The sequence below is a fragment of the Mixophyes fleayi genome, chromosome 4 (assembly GCF_038048845.1).
Source record: "Mixophyes fleayi isolate aMixFle1 chromosome 4, aMixFle1.hap1, whole genome shotgun sequence".
In the NCBI taxonomy this organism is placed as follows: Eukaryota; Metazoa; Chordata; class Amphibia; order Anura; family Limnodynastidae; genus Mixophyes; species Mixophyes fleayi.
The window spans coordinates 197,259,365-197,282,803 of record NC_134405.1 but is presented as its reverse complement, the minus strand read 5'-3'; the positions used below and the strand labels follow the sequence as shown (position 1 = coordinate 197,282,803).

Sequence of the window (23,439 nt, the reverse complement as noted above, 5' to 3'; positions counted from 1 at the left end):
GCCCCCCTCCCCTCCCCTCTGAAATCAACTTTTGTCTCCCCTTTACCCCCTATGTAAGTGAAAGCCTTTGTCTCCCCTCCTCCCCCCTGCATGTCACCGTATGGCTGGCATTGGTGTAGTGTGAGAGGGGGTTACTTTGGTGAAGTGTGGGTAGAGGGTGGCATTGGTGCTTTGTGGGGACAATGCTGGCATTGGTGTAGTGTGGGGATAGAGCTGGCATTGGTGTAAAGGTGGTGGCATTGGTGCAGTGTGGGGACAGGTCTGACATTAGTGCAGGGTGGGGACATGGGTCGTACTGGTGCAGGATAAGGTTGGTACAACCAGTTGCTGTATTGTGGACAGTTTTGCTGATTTCAGTACTGTGGAGCAGAGCCATAACTAGGCCGGTGCGGATGGTGCTAAGAGGGTGCAGCGGCTGCTAACTACTTGCCTCTGTGACCAGAGACTACAGATTACCAGCGCTGGGCACTTAGTGGCCCAGCACTTCCAAAATGGCGCCCCACACTCGGCTCCTTCTGGCTTGTGAACTCTGCCCTCTGTCCCCGCAGCATTTGACGTCACAACGCTGCTGGTGGGTTTAGAGGAGCCAAGAAGAGCCAGGAGCTACAGCACATCGGTGGCTGGACTGGGAAGGTAGAAGAGAACTGTGTTCAGACAGCAGAGCACAGAAGAAGGATAATAAAGAAGAATATAGAAGTATAGAAGAGAAGTTGAAAAGATAAACATGAAGCAATAAATTGTCCAGTCACATTTGCAAAATCTGGAAGATTTACTATACTATATAGTATTCATATTAAGAGCTTTTAGTCTTGTGAGAGTAATACGTATATGAAAAATCTACACTGTTTGGGATTGCTATATTATTTTTATTTTTGTTTTAAGCCAATTTTTTGGGGAACCCCTCTCTAGAACTGCTTAAGACAGTGCCCCAGACCAACACCAGGTACAACAAGAAACACACCACCTGACCTGTCTCAGGGCACAGTGGACAGACCAGTTTTTTAATTTGCACCCCATCACTGAGAGAGGGACGGTATGTCAAATTCTCATATATAACACATATTTACACCAAGACAGAGTTTATTAGTTTGTGTGTATATCTATCTATCTATCTATCTATCTATCTATCTATATCAAGTTGACCCTAGTGTGTGTGTGTGTGTGTGTGTTAGGGAATTTAGACTGTAAGCTCCAATGGGGCAGGGACTGATGTGAATGACTTCTCTGTACAGTGCTGCGGAATCAGTGGCGCTATATAAATAAATCGCGATGATGATGATATCTATCTATATATTGCGTGGTGTGTATGGGTTTTCTTATAGATACAAGCTTTTTCACCATCATTGGTCTTCTTTACAGCTTTCAGGAATATCAGTGAGATATATAGAAGAAAAAATTCTAGCCACACCACCACAGTAACTTGGCCACACCCACTCAAAAATGTCACTCCCACTAAGGTGGGGGGCGCGGGTGCTCTGTCTCGCACAGTGCACTAAAATGTCTAGTTACTGCACTGACACACAGATCAGGCTGTGTCATTCAATGAAAAGTAGGCTCACATAGTTTGGGGTGCAAGTAAACTTGTTCCAGTCTATCTATAATATGTTAGATGCAGGTCAGATTGTATCAGGCTATCCAGTGAGTATCATGCAGGGCAGGCTGCATCATTCTGTCCATAGTGTGTGAGGTAAGGTGCAGATCAGGTTGCGTCAGTCTGCTCATATAGTTTCAGTGGCGCACGCAGGGGGGGTTTCTGAGTCTCCAGAAAACCCCCCCTGCGCTAAGTGGCCACTATAGCTGCACTGTCCTATACAGCAGCCACGGCGCTGTCAAAGAAGCGTCCACGGCGGTGCTGTAGTGTATACAGCACCGCCGCGGACGCTTCTTAGACAGCGCCGCGGCTGCTGTATAGGACAGCGCTGAGGAAACAAAAATGGCTGCCAAGCAGCCCCGGTGCACAGCCCGCTCGCCGGGGACTTAAACTCGACTGGCCCCTAGCAGGAGGCGGGACAATCCTCCGTTCGCCCCTGAGTTTTATGTGCAGGTTAACTTGTGCCAGTCTGTCCATAGTATGTGAGATGCAGGACAGGTTGTATCAGGCTATCCAGTGTGTAATATGCAGGACTGTGTCAGTCTGTCCATAGTGTAGGTGAAGGCATCAGTCTCAAATTACAGCGCTGCAGATAGAAAGTCCAGTCTGTGTCTCGCTCTGCTTTGATTTATGTGATAGAATGTAGGAATATTTATGTCAGCATCACAAGAATTGTGACTGTAATTCAGCACTGTAGTAAGTACTTAGCAGAGAACTGTTCAATGTCATGTTACTTTATTTTTGCAACTGCTGGGTGCTGGAAGGGTTAATGCTGCCCTGTGTGCTGATCCCATAGTCGCCATTGTGATTGTACTAATGTGCTGTGCACCACTTTACACATCCTTATGTTGTTTTTAGGGGGAGAGGAGGGGATCTAACCTTGACTTTTTATCTCTAGTCCCACAATAGACCCAAGGAGGAGGCTGCTCCAGGAGGGAGCAAGGAGAGACATGTCAATGCAGGGAATCCTCTCATTCTCGCACTCAATGCACTATCAGAGCCAAGCAACTTTACTCAGCAGGGGTTCATTCTCTAAACAACTACAACTACACTGCTTTTGGACCAGATTAAGAGCACAGATCTGAAGGTAAATCTTGTGGTGTATAGTGTATATACATAAATCAGCATGCTGATCAGTATTTTAATTTTTCATGTCCTTGATAAAATAGCTTCAACTATTGTATCGTTAGCATTTGCCTGTAGTGTGTACCAACCCTTAGGTGAAAAGTGTCCTAGGCAGCGCGTACAACAAACACAGTACATAGTGGAATCTTGCTCTAGAGGCCAATGCTAGGAAGGACCCATAGGCGTGGCTGACACTGTTGGTACACAAAGGAAAAAAGACACGATGCTTTTTGTTGATACGATAAAATAAATGACGCACGTCCACCCCACCTCACCAATTCCTCAGTGACTCCGCCTTGTGTTCCGCTAATAAGAGAGAGCATACCGGATTGCCATCATTCAATGAGCTGCCACCTCCAAGGACGGATTGTTACAGATCCAGTTTAATTATATTATATTTATACACACAGCTATATCTGTTGCTGCATCATCTGCTGGCTGTGTTGTGTCTTTGGATCGCGGTGCATCATAGTTTATTTATTTCAAGTGATAAGTGTTAATTATTTATCTACTGAACATTTATTATTCGGGCATCCTCATTGTATATAACCTGCCAAGTGACCCGGAGCTTGTGAATCAGGTAAGAAGGGCTGGTGGGTTTGTGGGGCAGACGCGTTGTCACAAGGCTGAGAGTCTGCCTTGTGTATGTTTATAGAGCTGTCAGTGCGGGGGAAGTGTCTGCATATTGAATATGCGTTCTATAGCACAAGGCTGTCGGTTACATTATTTTATCATTGGGTATAAGTCTGGGATTGGTCTTTTGGCCAAGTTGTCTTTCTGTCATACAAATACTACATGTATTTAGCTGCAGACTTTTATGTAACACTTGTGAGATATATACAAATGATTGCTCGTATAGAGCAACCAATTTCCCTTGTTCCAATATTGATTTGAAAATGCCTTAATATTGAAGGCCCAATGAATATTTAACTGTTCTATTAACCTTTGTTTAATAAAAAAGCTACCCAATAGAGAACATTTTTATTGCAATCGTTATGTATTTACTTAAGCATTTATTAACATAATGCTATTCTTTGTAATCATACCTGCTTTGGTACTATTAAGCAGTATTTATTTTGAATTGCTGGCTGCTTTGATTTTTTTAATTTTTTTTTTGCATCTATTTGGGTTTATGAGTGTGCTCAGAGGATGTTCAGTTATGTTAGAGTCTGTTTCAATAACGTGTGGCTGTTGCATCAGATTCTTCTCTCTGCCTATAGAGCAGAGGTTAGGGTGAGGATGCAAGGGAGGAGCAACAAGGAGTGGCTGTATAAGGCTTATCCTGTTTCTATGTAGTGCCGCACTGGCTGGGTATTGATAGTAATTTTTTTTTTTTTCTGTTAACTCAGCCCTGTAGAGAATTTTCTAGACACAAGAGCCTGCTTGAAATGCAGGCTGTCTAGGCTACTCTACATTAGGTATAGCATTTTTTTTCTAGAAGCAAATGATGGATATATGTTTTAAGCAAGTCCTCCACTTTATACAGAAGTCAATCTACACTCTGTATTTAAAAGGTTATTAAGTAAAAGACTTTAGAGTTATAGTGCTACTTAAACAATACTGTTAGGTACTGTTCTACCTTGTAATGTGTTATTGTTGGTATCCTATACGCTGCTGCGGAAATCTTGTGGCGCCTTATACATAAAATTTAATAATAATTATAATAATGATAAAAAAAACAATTTCTGTCCATGTGTTTGAATATTTCCTTTTCCCACCATTATATTTTATGTACTGCTGCTGCCTACATACTGTAGATACATTATTACTGTTTTGTGTAGACACATTGTTACTATTTTGTAATATATTGTGTAACACCACATAGTGTCTGTAAATGTTACTTATATAATGTGGCTTGAACATAATCATATAGCTATTAAATTTTTTACAGCATTGGGCCCTCCCAATATTTCATCATCTGAGGACTGAATTATTTAAATAATAAAATCCCTTTTAAGGAATAAGTGTAAGAATATATATATATATATATATATATTAGTTGGAGGGCCCACACAATACAATACCATTTATTTGGAGGGATTAAATATCAGCTCATGGCCTTGGAATGTATGATTGACAAATGAGGGTGGAGAGGGATGAGGGGAGGGGGGAATGATGAGATCCTTGGTGCTTGGAATTTGCTGTGTGCTGGATGAGAATAGCTAGTACTTTTCCACTCTCCCCACTTCCCCCCCCTTCCCACCTCCCTCTCCAGCTAACTCGTGACCATCAAGCATCACGTGGCTCAAGTTGCACACTGCAGTATTGACGTTTTCCATCCTTGCAGGCAGAGAGCCAAGCGCAGCAGTAGGATCATCTGCAGCCACACCGACTACATCAGCGGAACTAGTGGACACATTATTTCAACATCCTCCTGGATTTCAGCTTTATTGCAAGGAAAGCCGCCAGAATGAACATACAAGAGATGGGAAAATTCAACATTTCTCCTTATGAAGACAGCAATAGCTCCAACAGCAACGATGACTTCAATTATTCAGAATATCCAACAAAAACACTAGCAAATAAAGGGTTAGTTCTGCCTTTCGTTTATACGCATGTCTATAAATTTTATTAAACATATGTGAAATATTCTAACACCTTTCAAAATATTGATTTGAATTGACATTATATATTGTATAATCACATCCTTGTGCATTATTCAGTGATTGTGTGTGTTTGTATAATGCTTTGCTATAATACTGAATCTTAGATTTAGCCATAAACAACTGAATTAATGACATGTTAATTTCATTGCAGTCATTATGACATGGATCCAGAAAACCAAAATTTCCTGCTGGATCCTACTTCGGCAAAGAAGAAACCTGAGACAGAATATGTAAGTACATCCCCAAAAGTGTACATTTAAATTTCACATTAATGGTGGGCAGATTTAATTTATTTTCTGTATTTCTAACGTAAGGTTAAGCTGTCCCTATCTTTTCCTAGCTTCCAGGAACCACGTCATTTGGTATGTCAGTTTTTAACCTCAGTAACGCCATCGTTGGAAGTGGAATCCTAGGTCTTTCATATGCTATGGCTAACACTGGAATAGCTCTTTTTATGTAAGTATGGCATTGTATTCTTCTAAATTCCCACATTAGGATTATTTAGACTGCAGCAATTAGGTTGTTTTGCTTTAGAATGATTACAAATTGAGGGGGTTTTTTTTGTAGCGATTGCTTGTTTCTATTCGTCAGTATTTTTTGTTAAGTCACCACAAGAGGCAGTGTGTCCAGTATTTATGTTAGAAGACCATTTTATTTTTCTCTTTTTAATAAAGAACAATAAAGCACATTGTTTCTATTGTGCAGTGTTGAAACTGTTTTGGCACTACTATGTGTTCTCAGTAAGGCATAGAGGGACAATGGTTTTTGTTAAAGAAAAATTGCTTTAAAAATGTACTTATTACAAAAGGAAAATCTACACTTTTTTGCTACACTTTTTGTAATTAAGTTGGATAGCTTGCATTACCATTCGTTCCAATAATGTATATTGGGTCTGTGTAGCCTATTGGCTCTATTGTTTTTGTGTATCCACAATCCTGCATTTCAGAACAAAGGATACTGCCCAGTGCTACTTCCACAGAACCCAGGCACCTCTCATTTCTGAGTAATGGCATAATATTGCTAAAATGCAGGTTTCTCTCAAACGGAAGAATAAATATTTGACATAAATGAAAAAAAAAACAAAGAGGAATTTCTATTACCTCCATTGTATTACTTTGTTTATTTTTCTGTTGTGGCATTGTGTAAAAGTTTCCACATCATGATAAAATGTAATAGTTTGGTTAGCCGCAGGCCAAACACTGTTTCCTGTTTCCCTTCCTGATTAAGATATTAAATAAACTACTAGACAAGACAGAGAAGAAGGAATTCCTTTGAAATATTTTGAACTCCGTAAACAGTGACTTTGGCTTTTAAATCATTTAATAATAAACCCCAGCTGAGGAATGAATGAGATCTGGCTTATAGTAAAAAGTAATAATTAGAAAATGAGTATATAATGGCCAATAGGATATTGTATTTGTCCACATATATCTTGTTTCTGCAACTGGTTTATATTAATACATGGCAAGTGTGAAAACTCACAGCTTTTAAAAACAGTACAACGATAAAATGAATCCTGCAGTGCTGCATTCTTGTGAAATTTTGGGTGTACTTCAATGCAACATATAATTGAATATGCATTATTTGTATATATTCACTCATATTCATTTCTGTTTTAATCTGTAGGATATTATTGACATTTGTGTCAGTATTTTCTCTCTATTCCATTCACCTTTTACTGAAGACGGCTAATGAAGGAGGTAAAACTTTCTATTTTTTGTAATTCATTTAGAAAAAAATTAATATTCTAGAATGCTCCTTTTTTTTTCTATGATGTTAATGTTTTTTTTTCTTTTTTTTCTTTTTAGGTTCTTTATTATATGAGCAGCTAGGATTTAAAGCATTCGGTTTATTTGGCAAAATTGCAGCTTCTGGATCTATTACAATGCAAAATATCGGAGGTACATTTATTTATTACTATTTGCTATTAAGATCACTTTTAACTACATGCGTGAGAGACCTGTTTTCTAATCTGCTGTTTTATTTTGCAGCAATGTCAAGCTACCTCTACATAGTGAAATATGAATTGCCCCTTGTAATCAAGGAACTTTCCGGTCCGACTATCGCTCAGGAGTATGTATTTTTTTTTTTTTTTTCTATCAACTATAAGAATAATCTCAAACAGATTCATGTATGACCTTGAATCCATTGCCAAACAGGAACATGATTTATGATCCCACAAGCGTGTGTGTGTGTGTGTGTGTGTGTGTGTGTGTGTGTGTGTGTGTGTGTATGTGTGTATAATATATATATATATATATATATATATATATATATATATATATATATATATTTATATATTTCAATCACTGCAGGCTACTGACCTTTAATATTTGTTGTCTTTATATTGTGACACATGCAATTTATTTTGCTTGCGTCATCTAAGCAAAAAATTGTATAAGCCAGAGGGCAGTGTCTGTAGACATTCAATAATTATACCACTAGAAAATATGTTACAAATTAATCTCTAGGCCAAACTGCTTAGAACATTTCCTACAGATTCTTGAGCACACCACAGACCATGCCTAAAGCATTCCACTACTATAAATATATATGGAGGAATGTAATTGCCCAGTTGTGTACAGAAGCTTCACTTTTACTCAAAGAAATGGTTAAAGAAAATATGTAGCAAGTCCTTGTACACACATAATGCAGAAGTCAGTCTAGAGATTTATCTTACTATGATCATCAAAAAAGTAGGGGTAGTGGTTGTTTGTTTCCCTCTAAAACATGCCACTGTATTTATTTACATCACAAATCCCAGGCTTATAACTTAAAAACTTGGACAATTATTTAGTTGTTGCTATTTAATTCTGCTTTTTGGTGCACATAAAAGATAAGGTTTTATTTTTTTTGCAATATATGTAACACAACAAAATTACTTTAAAAAAGCTGTTTTTCCTTTATCTAACCATTCATTTTGTTTGTTTGTTTTGTTTAGTGCATGGTACTTAAATGGAGATTATTTGGTCGTGTTAGTCTCTCTGTTCCTCATACTTCCTTTGTCACTACTGAAAACCTTGGGTAAGTTCTATTAATATGAATCCTGAATATACAGTTATCAACCAGACTCTCCCATGATCATTGGTTATATCCAATTATGTACTTTCTTGACATGAATGTAAAAGACAGTACATTTCAGAAACTTTTTGTGCTTTGATCTATTTATTCCATTCTTAAATCCTATTTATTTCTATTTCAGGATACTTGGGCTACACAAGTGGATTTTCTCTGTTGTGTATGGTGTTTTTTCTCATTGTTGTAAGTACATTTAAAATTTGTGCTACTATCGTGTATTCTATCTATATTCAGAAGCGGACATCATCATACGCTTTTGATTCTTAAATATTTTTGTTTGCATTTTAGGTCATCTACAAGAAATTTCAGATCTCATGTCCCGCTTGGCTAGATAATGATGCCTTAAACATGACTTTAAACAACACATTGTCTTACCTGACCACACAAGCCCCTATGGACATTGCAGAGCTCAATAGTACACAGGATGAGCTATGCAAACCAAAATACTTTGTCTTCAACTCGCAGGTAATTATACTTCCAGAAACACTTAACCAGTCACTTAACTTGCTTAACAGTGTTTAACCTTAAATATGAATTTAAAAAACAATTGTTAAAAAAAAATGAAATAACTTTAATAAAGTTTTTAATTGCTACGAAGGAGTAGGTCAGTGATGGCTAACCTGTAACACTCCGGGTGTTTTTGAAACTACAAGACCCAGCATGCTTTGCCAGCTATCAGCTAGTTATCTACTGGCAAAGCATGTTGGGGCTTGTAGTTTCACAACACCTGGAGTGTCACAGGTTAGCCATCACTGGTGTAGGTGATAGATAGATATATATATAAAAATATTTTTTATTTTTTTTTGTAGACTGTGTATGCTGTGCCAATCCTGACGTTCTCCTTTGTGTGTCACCCAGCTGTCCTTCCCATCTACCAAGAACTTAAAGGGTATGTTCTGTTCTATGTTAGTCCAGCAAAATAACCGTGACCACTGCCAATAAATGTGTGCTAAAAGTATTCTATTCTCTTTTCTGCAGCCGCAGCCGTAAAAGGATGATGAACGTTTCAAATGTTTCATTTTCTGCCATGTTTATTATGTATCTCCTGGCTGCTCTCTTTGGATACTTGACTTTTTATGGTAATTTTTTTTTTTCTTTTTATATCTTGCTGTTTTACTTACACACACACACACACACCACACCTGTTTATTTTATTTACATTACTGTATTGGTAATATATATATATATATTTTTTTCATTTTAGGTAAGGTTGAACCAGAATTGCTCCACACATATTCAAAGGTCGCCGGAGCTGGAATAGTATTTGTTGTTGTGCGTCTGGCAGTTCTTGTTGCCGTCACCTTAACTGTTCCCATTGTAATATTCCCAGTAAGTAATGGCTTTACTTAATTTTGCTCTTTAGCATAATTGTTGTGTATAAACATATATATTTAAACATACTTGATGTTATGACCTCGGTATAATACAATTGTTGGCGTTAGATGTTGGCCATGTGTTAGGAAATATATTGCTGGAAACCCTTAATGTAAAACTATCCCACCAACTATAAAAAGTAATATTTTATTACATTTGGTGGAAGGTTATATCAAAACATTACAATTAGTAAAATAGCAGACGTGGGATTTGACTATCCAGCACAAGTTAAACAAATAAATGAAATGTCTGTTTGCTCTGGGCCATAAGTCATTTGCTATTTACACCATATGATACTAAATAAACTTTAACACATGGCAGTAATTGAATATTTTGATTGTGACCTTTACATGTGATCAGAATTTACAGAGCAAAGTGTAAGCAGTGAAATGGATCACATTACTGTAGTGATCTAGATTAGTAATAATAATTCCTTATTACAGAACTTATTTACCTATAATTTCTTGTCTTGTTTTCTAATTTGTCCCTTTTCTTCCTTCAGATCCGCAGCTCCATTACTCAGTTGTTGTTTGCAGGAAAGGATTTTGCATGGTGGCGCCACGGTCTGATCACATTTGTAATTCTGATATTCACCAACGCACTAGTCATCTTTGTTCCTACCATAAGAGATATCTTTGGCTTTATCGGTGAGTTGATGTTACTCTGCAGACTCGAATATAAGAACATTTGCGCTTTTAATATAATGTTTTTTTCTATATACAATTGCTAATTTACCATTTTTTTTTTTTTTTTTTTTTTTTTTTCAATTTTTTTTTTTTATAATATAACTTTTATATGTAGGAATACAAGGTCTAATGTAACTTTCTGGTTTGTGGCCTAGGTTCCTCTGCTGCTGCTATGTTGGTGTTTATCCTGCCCTCAGCTTTTTATATCAAACTAGTAAAAAAGGAATCCATGAAATCAGTTCAAAAGATTGGGGTAAGTGTATTTCTTAAAATGTATCTAGTTTGCTCTATAAGTAAAGCTAATATTGAATCAGTTTATACTTTAGATTAACCTGATCATTGACAAATCTCTATTGCAACTACTGCGTTAACAAATTACATTTGAAGCATGTATGTGTGTGGTGCTGGCCTGGATCTTTGTATCGTCACATTAACTTGTTGACGGCAGACAATTTGAAACCGCAGCCTGCGGTCCTTGTGCCGAGGTACAGTTTGTAAATAGCACCTCAGTACGGCAGCCACATGCTGCAGAGCTCATACTTGCCAACTCTCCCGGAATGTCCGGGAGACTCCCGCATTTTGCGAGAGACTCCCGGGCGAGTGTGGCAATCTCCCGAATTCTGCCCACTTCACTAGGAATTGGGGCACTTCCTAGTAAAGTGGGCAAAATTAGATCCCAAACGCCACGATTCCTGGTGAATCGCGGCGTTTGACCTCGCCCCCGCTGTCAAATGACGCATTTGCGTCATGACGTCACAGGGGGTGGGGCGAAAATGATGTCATTTTGGCCGTCCCGCCCCCCTCACGCCCCCTCCACTGGCTGGCTTCTGGAAGGGAGCTGAAGAAAGTGGGCAAGTATGGCAGTGCTAGGACCCAGTTCTAAAACCCATCTGTCAATGACAGCCTTGTGTTCCAATGAAATGTCCAGGAATTGTTCCTGGCCACCTGATAGCTATACATAGCAGTCAAAGTGAATGCTATGTACAGCTCAGTTTGGATTTCAGCACAGGAAATCCTGCTGCCTTGATTAAAAATACATTAAGAAAACTAAAATTTGAAAAATTATAACAAAGATGTTCCTTACAAAATTGGTATCCCTATGGTGAAGAGAAATTGACAATTTTTTTTGGTGCAGTAACTGGGTAAAAGTAACTATGGAATAGTTAATAGAAAAAAAATTCTTACACTATACAAAGTAAAAATCATAACCTAACTGTCAAATGTGGTTTGATCATGAAGGTTTTTAAGGAAGAGGCATACCACTAAATTTAATGTGGTGTGTGTGCTCCTTAATATACCAGCACATAACTATGTATAAATTCCTCTGTCCACTGCATTGACCACACGTTTACGTTACACACCCATTATTACACTTTTTTTTTTTTTTTTTTTTTACTTTTCCCAAGAACAGGGGGATGTCTTAACGCTCTCTATTTTCCAGAACCAAAAAACATATGTATTGATATTTTACCATTTCATACAAACACAATATTTGCTGTAGAGATTCCAATACTGGGGATTGTGACCTCAATTTTGCTAGTGGAGTCAATTCCTTATGGGTTAAATTACTATTAATGTTTGTTTTGTGTATGAAATAATCATAACTTAACAACTTAAGTAACAATGTATGTTTCTCTCTTTCTAGGCTATGCTGTTTTTTGTCAGTGGCATTGTAGTTATGATTGGCAGCATGACCCTAATTATTATGGACTGGGTGCACAATGCTTCCTCTGATGGACACTAAAGTACTTGGTGAGGAACTTGGCACTTTGCTTGAAGTGGAACTGTTCACTCCCAAGCTTTCTACTGAGAATGAATATTCACCTTTGCTTGCAGTTTTACTTCCTTCAAGATACCGATTATTGTAGAACTAGAGAACTCTTAAGAAATTAGTTCTACACCGCAACAAGGACAATAACATCTTTAATCCTAAGGTTCTGACAAAAGGAAGTAATTTTATTCCATTCTGGAGAATGGTCAAAAATATCTAAATGTTATTGAAGCCACATGGTTGGCCGTTGTCAATATACTTGTATTTGTATGTTAATACTTGAATGTGCCTACAGGAACCATTTGATGTGAGTAAATGTTACTGATAAAGTATGAACTTGGTGGAGGGACAAAAAAAACCCTCTCTTTGTACCAAAAATACTCATCAAATTCAAAGCACTTCTAAGTGGAGGGATACAGATATCATGCTTATGTTAAAGAACCCAATGATGGTTTGGTACAGTATCTTAAAACATAATCAGTATTTTAATAAATATTTATTTTGTCACTTGAGCAAGGGCATGGTAGAAAATAAGAACGTCTCTTCTGGAAAAACACTGAACGCGGTTCTTACTTGACAGTCAGCGGTGTACTGCTTTGGAAAGTGCATGGTACCTTCAGCACTGAAGCAGCCTTTCTGAACATGGAAGACATAAAAGCTTTATTTTACCTTTTAGGCAATACAGGAAGTACACCATTGGTTTTTTTAAAAAAAAAAAAAAAAACTTCAGAGCCTAATGTCGATCAAGCCTATAATGTTACTGCTGGTATACTCTAAGCATGGTACATACGTGAGATATTTAAATGGCTATTTATTGCAGCCCGTGGCAGTTTACATCATGTATAATATTTCTCAATATTTAAACCTTAATTTATAAAATACTGAATTACTTGAGGAACATTTTTTTTTTTCTCTTTAGAACCAAAAGATCTAATTTGTATTCTTTCTCATAAAATGTTTACTGTGTACATTTAGCAAAGTGTTTGCTACCATTCTGTAGGCTACAGTGATTTCTGCTGCCAATGTACCAACTTGTTTAACTGACAAGTATCCAAAAAAAACTACAAAGTGATTATGTGTAATAACTTATTCTTATGGCATTGTGGATGTTGGCTAGAGAGGCTTATGTCAAGGGTTTTATGTGAGGGATAGGATAGTATTATTTATTAAAGTGTACCTGTCACCTATTCACAAATGATGCAGCCTAGTCTAATTATTTACTAGAAACTATTGATATCACTGGGATATAAGGCACAAATGGCCTCATGATTCCATATATTGCTAGTTTCTATTGAATTCCTAAGCTGAATATTGGTTCAGTACAGAAATGACAGCTCCACTTCATGTTAGGGGAGAGGAACACTTTAAGAGTTGACGCAATATCTCGCTAGTTCTCACACATGGTCTATAGGACAACAAGTTCATCACATATTTGAATAAATAAGTCACATCATTTTACAATGCAGTTTTAGTCATCCAGCTGGTTACATATGTGAATCATATAAAACTATTTTTGTTTATATGTACACTATATTTCTGTTTGTTAGCGGTGATACAGGTATATGACCTGTGCACTGTGTTATAGTCCAGATATTCACTAAGAGCAAGCAACAGGAAAGTTATGTTAAAAAATACACCTTCTCAACATAAGAATTGTTAGTTTTTCCACTTTTTATCATCTCATTGTCTTCCACAGACGAACATAGACTCTAATGTACTGTTTATACATCATTGACTCATTGAAAGGCAACCTATTTTTCAATATTTATGATGTTTGTATAATAGAAATATGTAAATATGTAAATATTTCATTTGTAGATAAACATACATATATTTTTTATTTATGTACATTTTTATTATGATCATTGTCCGCACAACATAAGGTTTACCTAGTATTCAAGTGAACATCTAATCCTACAAACAAGGAGAAAGGTTTATATGTGTTATTAGAGCGATCAATTGTGGTTTTTACAGTGGTTTGTTTCATTTCCTTTACACAGCTGTAGATTTACATAGCTTTGTCTACTATAATACATTTGTATGTGCAATGTGAAGATGTTCCCTTTTTCCTCATCATAGGGAGGTCAAATCATTTAAATAATTCTTTGATCATACAGGGAATTATTTTGAAGGTAGAAATAACTGATTTATTTTCTTATGTCATTTAAAACTGCCTATCAAATATTTTCATCTCTTGACTGTGGGAGTGCAAACAACCTGCTGGTAAATACCATTCTGGATATTTCATTTTGTGTTCAGTAGCACAAGTTATAATGCCTAATTGATATGTTATTGATAATATTTAAGTACCTAAGACCCTCTTAATTTTATATGGTTTCTTTTTAAAGATACTAAACATGTCTTCATCTTATACAATGACATCATTATATAAACAAATTAGTAGCTGCTTTTTAAAATTACGATTTGTTTATTTTACAATACCGCTTCATATTTATGTTTTTATAAATATCTTCCTTTTACTATATTACATTAGTTTCAAAATTGCTCTAACAATGCTTACGCCCACAAATAAGGGTCCATCTATGTAAATAAATTAGTGATGTCATTTTACATTTGGCTTTTTATTTTTGGGGATTAGAGTTAGTGTTTGAATTTTGGTTTTTACTGTTGTGATGTACACCCTAGTGAATCATGCAATACATGCTTCAATATCTACTGTATAAATGTAAAATACAACTATTGTTAAAGCCAGCAGCTCTGTTAGAGGTGTTGGTGAAATCGTTGAGTTTCAATGAAACATTGTATGCTTTTAATTGAACTAAAATAAAAAATATAATAACATACCTGGTTTTGCCTCTATTTTATTTGCTCCCCTCCTCTGACTCCCTTTGTGCCAACTGTCTGTTTCCCCTCCCTTTAGGATGTAAGCTCTTATGAGCAGGGCCCTTCTCCCTCCTGTGTCTACCTTCTCTTCTGCTCCAACTCCATTATATTTGCTTTGCCTGGAGCATCTGAAGTCTTGGTATTACTCGTTTATTGTCTGTACTGTTATTCCCTGTACTGTTCATTGTTTGTACTGTGTTCGGCGCTGCGGAAACCTTGTGGCGTCTTATAAATAATAATAATCTATGGATATAAAATCTGCTGGTATTTCCACTAGAAATTATGCAGATGGATAATCCAAATTCTGAAAATGCTATCATTCTAGGCCAGTGAGGGGCAACATGAAGCAGCTACAGGGCGGCAAAAGCGGCCCTCCAGCCTTCACAGGGGCCACACAGAGGAAGGAGGTATGCCAAGTGACCGCCATGCACTGTGCAGAGAAGATTTAGCAAGCAATATATTGCTTTTGAATTTCACTACAGATAGGCTTAGGTCTGTGTGTTACCATGTCTAAAGGCTATGGAAAAAAGCAAATTTGCTTTGACAATGTCATTCTTTCTAGATAAAGTTCCCTTTTTAAATTATTCAAAATTAGCTGGTAATTACTTACGTTGCTATATAATAAGTGCATTACTATTCAATCTCGGGTCCTGTAGTTCTCTGGGCATACTGTTCACAGCTCTTCAGAGTAGATAAATGCACTGCCCCCTCTATCCAACAGTGTGGGTTGAAGTCTAGGAATTGGTTCATATTTGGCATTTAGGATGCATGCCCTGAAAATTCATAAAAAAGTAGATCTTTATGACACTCTTGGTAGACAGTTGCAACATAAAAAAATGTGTTTACTATCTAAATGTAGACCATCAATGTGATGACTAAATTCATTCAAAATTTAAGGGCTGTTATACATGATGCATTCTAAAAAGTGTTCTATCTTGAAACCTTGCAGTTGAGCTTTGATCTTGTGGATTTAAATGATCATCATATATATATATTCAATGAGAAGCACATAGATTGGTTTCATTTCTAGGCTACAGGCATCCTGCTTACTGGCCTGGAAACAGAACCACACTATCAATGTGCTAGTACAACAGCAAGTTTGTTCTCGCCACTGGAAAAAAAAACACATTACTTACATAGACCATACAAGCTTCTTGAAATTTGTTTGAATGCTATGTTTGATAGGTGAGCTAAATACAGTATTTACTGGTATTTAACGTTACATTTACATCACATTAGAATAGTACCATTTTTGTTGTTGCAGAATCTAATGCAAGTTACTATAACCATCTTGCAACTCCTATCTAGCAGCTAATTCCTTTTTCTAATTTTGACATGTTCTTTATTTAATATTGTTAACTGATCTTTATTAACAGTAAATAAAAGACAAAGAAACATAAAACAAATGTGACAGAAAAACATCCAAAAGTAGCTATAAACAGAAATGTTAAGCATGCTATTCACATATTGGAAAGCAAGATATTAAGGGTCACCTATGAATTGAAAAAAGTGCGTATCTGTATTTCTTCATTATATGTAATGGTGAAACTTTAGAAGTGGTGGTATGAAAAATGAGAATGTAAGTAAATAGAATTTGATAGTTTTTCAATGGCAACAGTAGGAGAAGTTGGGGTATGGCATACCACTGTATACCAGCCCACTTCAACCACTGAATATATGCGTGTAGCACTCGCTTCTTGGAGGTAGATAGAGTAGTGTGTGTAAAAATAACGTGTAATGTACTTCCTTTACCTTAGAAAAATCTTCCAGTGTCTCCACCTGAGTCTTGACCTTGACGTCTAGGACTAGTGGTCAGGATGTGAACACCAGAGAAAGGACATTCCATGCCCCATGCAAGAAATCACAGCACTTGGTGTGGTTATTTAAATATGAAATTATGAGTGGCTGTCAATGTTTTATAAAAGAATATACTTTGTGCCAGATAAGTTATTTTTGAAAACAATGCAATAAATAGATACATTATATACTCAATAATTATTAAGTCAACTACTGCAATTAATAAATATCTTGTGCAATAGATTACAGTGACCAAGGTGCACTAACAAAACAATAATATTCTCACTGGATGTGATAGGTTCTACACCAAAATACTTTCTATACAAAGTTGTAAAGAAATATTGAATTCTATAACAGCAATACAATGACAGTGGCAGAATGGAACAGACTGCATCAACAGAATTTAGCTAGGCTGGCAAATGTAACTTTAAATGATTATATACCTAAGTTCACTCCATCTTATGAAATACAAACACACAGGAACGTAAGGAGTAAAACCTGTACGCAAATGCACAGTGTTCTTCATTTTATGTACCAATGAGCTTTAGGGTTGACATCTGAATCAGGAGCAATCCTCAAGCTTAATATATCTTGAGTGAATCTGTTATGTTGGGTTCCTGGATATCACTAAATATAGCTATGGGCTACCGACCCTACAAATTTCAGCTACTATTGGAAAGTCAAATGACAAGAACTCAGTCTGACCCCATTTTGTTTACGTTCAGACACCTAGATATTTATAAAGTAAAATTTGTATGAATCTGCGCTGATATTAGACTGCAGCCACTTATTGACCTACATACATTCCATCCAAGTATGTTAAAACATCAACTACACCCAATTTGGACAATAAGTACGGCGCTAACTATACAGATTATAGTTCAATATTCCTATAACAGGTAAATGGATCTTAATGCACAATATAAGTTCATGAGTTCCAAAAGCCAAAGATGATATTTTCCTTAGGACTGATTGAAAAACAATGTTGAATGCTGGGTTTCCACAGTACATAGAATAATATGTCTCTGCCCTCTTCCAAAAAGCTCAGAGGGAAAGTGTTTTTCTCTCGCAAATTTTTATGTACACAGGAGAGATCATAAGAGAAAGCACATCTTAGTGTTATCTAAAACAATGCAGAAGCTCCATACACCGGCAACTATCAATGTAAGTGGTTTTTATGGTTGATATTGTCACCACGTGAATAATGGGCACCCACTCGGGGAATACACTTATATAAAGTAGTTTTCCAGCAGTTGCCCACAAATGTATCAGGGATACACTGAAACGTCTTTATAGTGTGTCATATGAATCCTCTCGGGATATCACCTCATTATGAATGCCAAATAGAAAAAATAAAAGCAATATGGTGCATTATCCCAATATAAATCACGTATTTAATGACAACCAGTAAAACATAAAAACATAAAAGTTGCTTCTCCTTCATATAAAACAAACTGCAGGACACCTCTCTGTGAGGTTGGACTCTTACCCCATTCAGAAAAAAAACAGGCACATACGGATAGACTTTTACACACTCTCAAAAATGATCAGGCGCCAGCTGAGAAAATCCACGCACCGCTGATATGTGAACTAAGTCCAAACACTTGCAGATGAGTGTCTCTTTGTTAGTAACCGCCCCTAAGTTGTGCTTTCTCTTATGATCTCTCCTGTGTACATGAAAATTTGCGAGAGAAAAACACTTTCCCTCTGAGCTTTTTGGAAGAGGGCAGAGACATATTATTCTATGTACTGTGGAAACCCAGCATTCAACATTGTTTTTCAATCTAAGGAAAATATCATCTTTGGCTTTTGGAACTCATCAACTTATTTTATGCATTAAGATCCATTTACCTGGTATAGGAATATTTAACTATAATCTGTATAGTCAGCGCCGTACTTATTGTCCAAATTGTGTGTACCTAGATATTTACATTGCTTACCACAAACTCTGTTTAGACGGCTAAAAAATACAGTGCCCTGATTAACTCGAACCCTGTAAATAAAATACAAAACAGGAATGCAATAATCTTATAACTATGGATAAACAATAATACTTTACTGTGTAAATGCAATTTATCCCAATAGTAACACCTTAAATAGGATATGTGGTCATTAGAACACCCTGTGTTAATGGGCAAGTCCATTATAATTGGAGAAACGTAGTAAGGGCCGCCAAGCGGAATATTGGGCCCCGGTACAGCAACACCTTGGGACCCCTTCCATAGCTGCAGAAAGGGATGTGGCCACACCAGCTTGATGGCTCCTCTAACAACACAGGCAGGCCAGGTCCCCAGAACTTTAAACCTGCCCACCCAACTTGGTGCTTCAACCCCTTAAAGTCCTCTACTATCCACTGCTGCAGAAATGTTTGAGATCATTGACAAAATGACATTTGTAACCCTCATGTGTAGAACTGAAAAGCTAAATGGTGTGCTCAGCTATGAGTGGTCGTCTGCTGAGGACAAACACATAATACTGGATTTATTTCTGTTCTCTAAGAATACCATACCAATAGTATGACAGAGGCGGAGAGAATAGGAAATGAATCATCTAGGTTTTCAGCAAGTACCATATGAGACATTATTATGTGGGAACTTCAAAATTCTTTGGAGGACTCCTCGTTCATCCTTCCACTTCAATACCAAGCACATTGGCAGTGGTCATGTCATATTACAGCGTGCCTCTAAGTTACATGGAACAATTGTTACCTAAAATATATTACATTATGGTAACCGCTACTGATGGGACAGAATACGGTGCATAACACCATTAAAGAGGATGTCTGGAAAATGCAAAATTCTACATCTGAGGGTAATGCCACCATAGAGCAAGTAAATTCTATACTATACTTAACTGAGCCTGAAAACAAACTACACCTTCCATTTAGCATGGGGGAACTAAAACTGCCAGTTCTGACATTGTGTATGATACATATTTTGACGAAACGTTTTCAAAAATATCATCCAGACCAGGGTTTTTATGGAGATTTTGGAAATTATCAAGCCACTGTATAAATCTAGTGATTCCAATAATAAAATGACTAGTGCCATAATTTCATCATGCTTAATGGCAAACCCACATTGCATTTCGGAGGAATTCTACGATATCTGTCACGCCTGAGAATCTGTCTGTACCTAGTTTGGGTTGTGTCTCTGGAGCTGGACTGGTGACTATGTGGACAAAGCTGGATAGCCTGATAATGATCCTCTGTATGTAGTGAAATGACTGGTGCCGATGGTTGATTACACTAGCAGAGGAGAGCAAACAGGAACTGGATTGCTGGACCGGACCTGCAACTGGAATGCTGGACTGGACTGTAAACAAAATGTTGTAACCGGAATGCTGAAAGAGGAATGCTGGAACCAGAATGCTGGAAGCGGATTGCTGTAACTGGACTGGAACCAGAATGCTGTAACCGGAATGCTAGAAGTGGCTCGCTGGAAGTGGACTGGAACTGGAATTCTGTAACCAGATTGCTGGAAGTTAATCACTGTAACCAGAATGCTGTAACCAGACTGGAACTGGAATGCAAAAACTGGAATGGAACCAGAATGGATAGAACCAGAGTGCTGAAATCAGACTGCAATGTCAGAGCTGGATTAGTAGCAAGACTGTAGCAAGGTAGATAGCAAGACTGCAAACTGCAGGGAACTAGGTTGGTGGCTGAAATATAACGTTGTACTGGCAACAGGTAATGGCTCTAGGAAGTCCTTTTATTGTTGTTGTTGATTCCTGATTGGAGACTGCAGTCAGCTGGGCAGAAGCAACACTCTGAGTTGCTGAAATGGATCAGGTGACTATATCCATGATGGCAGCTCCCAGGAACTGGTGTTGAACGGAATCTGGAATGGAGGCTGCTATCACCTGATTGGCTGAGAGGAATCATGTGACTGAATCTAAGATGGCCATGCCCATACTCTGATTCTGAAGGGATCTTTGGAGTGGATACAGACTGGATAGCATCTTACAGAGAAGTCTGAAACCAGCAGAGCCCGAGGACCACACGGACAACTTGGTAAGGCAGCGAAGAGGTAAGTGACAGAATCTGAGAGCCTGGTGTGTGACAATATCATTATGAATGAAATACTAACCATGCAGGATGATAAAGATGAAAACATTCTCCTCCAAGCTCTTTAGAGGGTCAGAAACTCGATAATGGCCTCAAGAAACCAGGCCAGGGGGATAACACATGTATTCATAAAGACACTGCTGGGAAAAATTAAAATGAAAACCCAGGAATTACTCCACATGTTCCTGAAATCTTTACTGTAAGTAGTGCAGATGCACACAAATAAAACATGGCACAAAGATGATGAACTACTCCATCATATCCTAAGGTACTTGAAATATTGTTTGATGAACTAGCATGCAGCCATAGGGTATATCCGTGCAGCCATGTCACCACCATAGTCAAAGAGTAGCGCCCAACATTGATGGTAATGCTGCAGAGCACCAACTCAGAAATTTCATTAGCTGCAGCTGTCTGCCTCGCCCAGTGCATCCGTCACCTAGGCTGCAAGGCTACCACACAGGATGGAGGCTGCGATTGGAAAGATGCCATCTTTATTGCCTTGGCCAGAAAATAACAACTTAAACCCCTGTTTATTGAAACAGGAAGGGGGCTGACTGTATTTATGGATAACTGGGCACTTGTTAGGTACATAATAGCTGTACAGGATTACATCCGTGATATTTAGCTGAATACAGCAGACTCACTAACAAATAGAAGAGTCTAGATGTATACAGACCTGCTAAGAAATCATCAATGTACCTGGAGAGAAAGAGGATGTGCCTGAGGGCAGCAGTTGAGACAACAGTAAGGGTCTTTGGCAGAAGAGCAACAAGGTGATTAACGTGGAGAGTTCCCAACTTCCCAAAAAGAGACTGGAAAAAGCAAAGAACGTGATAAAACAGATCTCTTATGTAAGATGGCAATTCGAACAAGACTATTACTTCAATCATTGCTTCTATTCACAATAAAGTTTTAATAAAGCATTTAAATTAGAATATGATGACTTCTTAATTTTGTTTTGAAAACCTAGATAACATTTACATAATAAGGCTTTAGTGCATAACTGCAATCACTGTGGGATTCGCTGTAAACAGTGAAATAGATTGGTCGGCTATTCAGGTAATGGGTTTTGATGCTGATGGAGACATTTGCAATACATATTTTCTGCTAAGTAAGAGTAGTAATATACAAAGCAAGATGTCATATGGTCAGTAATAATACACAGCAAGATGTCATATGGTCAGTAATAATGGCAGCAAATTGTCATATGGCCAGTAATAACAGCCAACAATATGTAAAATGGGCAGTAATAATGGGCAGCAAGGTATAATATGACCAGTAATAATGCCCAGCAAGGTGTTATATGAACAGGAATAATGCCCAACAAGGTGTAATATGACCAGTAATAATGGCCAGCAAGGTGTTATATGATCAGGAATAATGCCCAACAAGATGTAATATGGGCGGTAATAATGTCATAATGTGGCCATTTTAAGAATGAGAAATTACTATACTGCCAGTCATGGATTACAAAGTGCCTCCAACAACAGAAACCTCCCCCCCCCCCCTTCTATCTAGACAATATTGACAATTGTTCTGGCAGTACACGCCCTCTAGGATTAGAAATATAAAATAATAATAATAATAGGCAAAAACCACAGTAGCAACATCAGAGCTTTGATGTCGACTTTAAATAAGAACTTGAGCTGACTTTTCTCTCCCTATCCAACTGTATTAAATGCCTTTAACACCGCACACAGACTGAAATACGGAGTTCACAGGAGTGAGGAAACTTTTGCAGTGAATACTCATCCATTCAGACAGGTGGGCAGGGCCGGACTGGGACTAAAAATCAGCCCTGGCATTTAAAGTACACAGGCCCACCTCAGTCCCAGCATAAAATGTACCGGGCGCCACCGCAAAGGGCGTGCCCACATTGTGTTTTGGGTGTGGCCAACATGTGGCATTGATACATATATTATAATAAAACATTACATTTATCACGCCCTCCCAGTCACATCACGCCATCCCCAGCCCACTGGGGATGCTTCTGGTGCTGCTGACATCCATCAGGGTGGGAACTTCCTGTAGAGTGAGCAGGGAAGCTCTTTGTCTCACAAGATTACCAAATCTTGTGATACTTGGAGCTCCTAGGCTTCCTCTGCAGACTGTGTCCTGTCCGGGAACTGAGAGCAGCTATCAGTTCCCTTCCCCTAACATGCTGCATTAAGGCTCAGGGGGCCCAGGGTATTTAAGACAGCTGGGCCCCTATTATGTAACATGGTTATCAATTTAGACAAATACACAGGCAATACTGTGTGCACTACTGTTAGATGCACACAGCTTTGCCTTCACAAGCAGTACGTTGTGAAGCGGGACATACCTCCCAACTGTCCTTGCAGTTAAACCAAATTCTGACTAATTGAGACAGTCACCCAAATTCAGGACTGCCCCACCAGATTCAGGACAGTTGGCAGACTGTCCTGCTCTCTCCTACCTGTCTTGGTCACTTTCACCGCTTGTAGCAGCTGGTTTCTTTAGCTCAGTTCTTTCTT

General features: G+C 37.9%; 1 protein-coding gene across 1 annotated transcript; it reads left to right on the top strand.

Annotated features, from left to right (window-relative positions):
- Positions 1-3,044: 3,044 nt before the first annotated feature.
- Positions 3,045-15,035, top strand: SLC38A2 (solute carrier family 38 member 2). The gene is made up of 16 exons (XM_075209085.1): positions 3,045-3,296; positions 5,004-5,245; positions 5,474-5,552; positions 5,663-5,778; positions 6,949-7,022; positions 7,131-7,223; positions 7,314-7,395; positions 8,264-8,346; positions 8,525-8,583; positions 8,689-8,865; positions 9,210-9,289; positions 9,379-9,479; positions 9,605-9,729; positions 10,277-10,421; positions 10,616-10,713; positions 12,106-15,035. Exons 2-16 carry the CDS (start codon positions 5,127-5,129, stop codon positions 12,202-12,204), a joined length of 1,530 nt encoding a protein of 509 aa, XP_075065186.1. The 5' UTR covers positions 3,045-3,296; positions 5,004-5,126; the 3' UTR covers positions 12,205-15,035.
- The last annotated feature ends 8,404 nt before the right edge of the window (positions 15,036-23,439 follow it).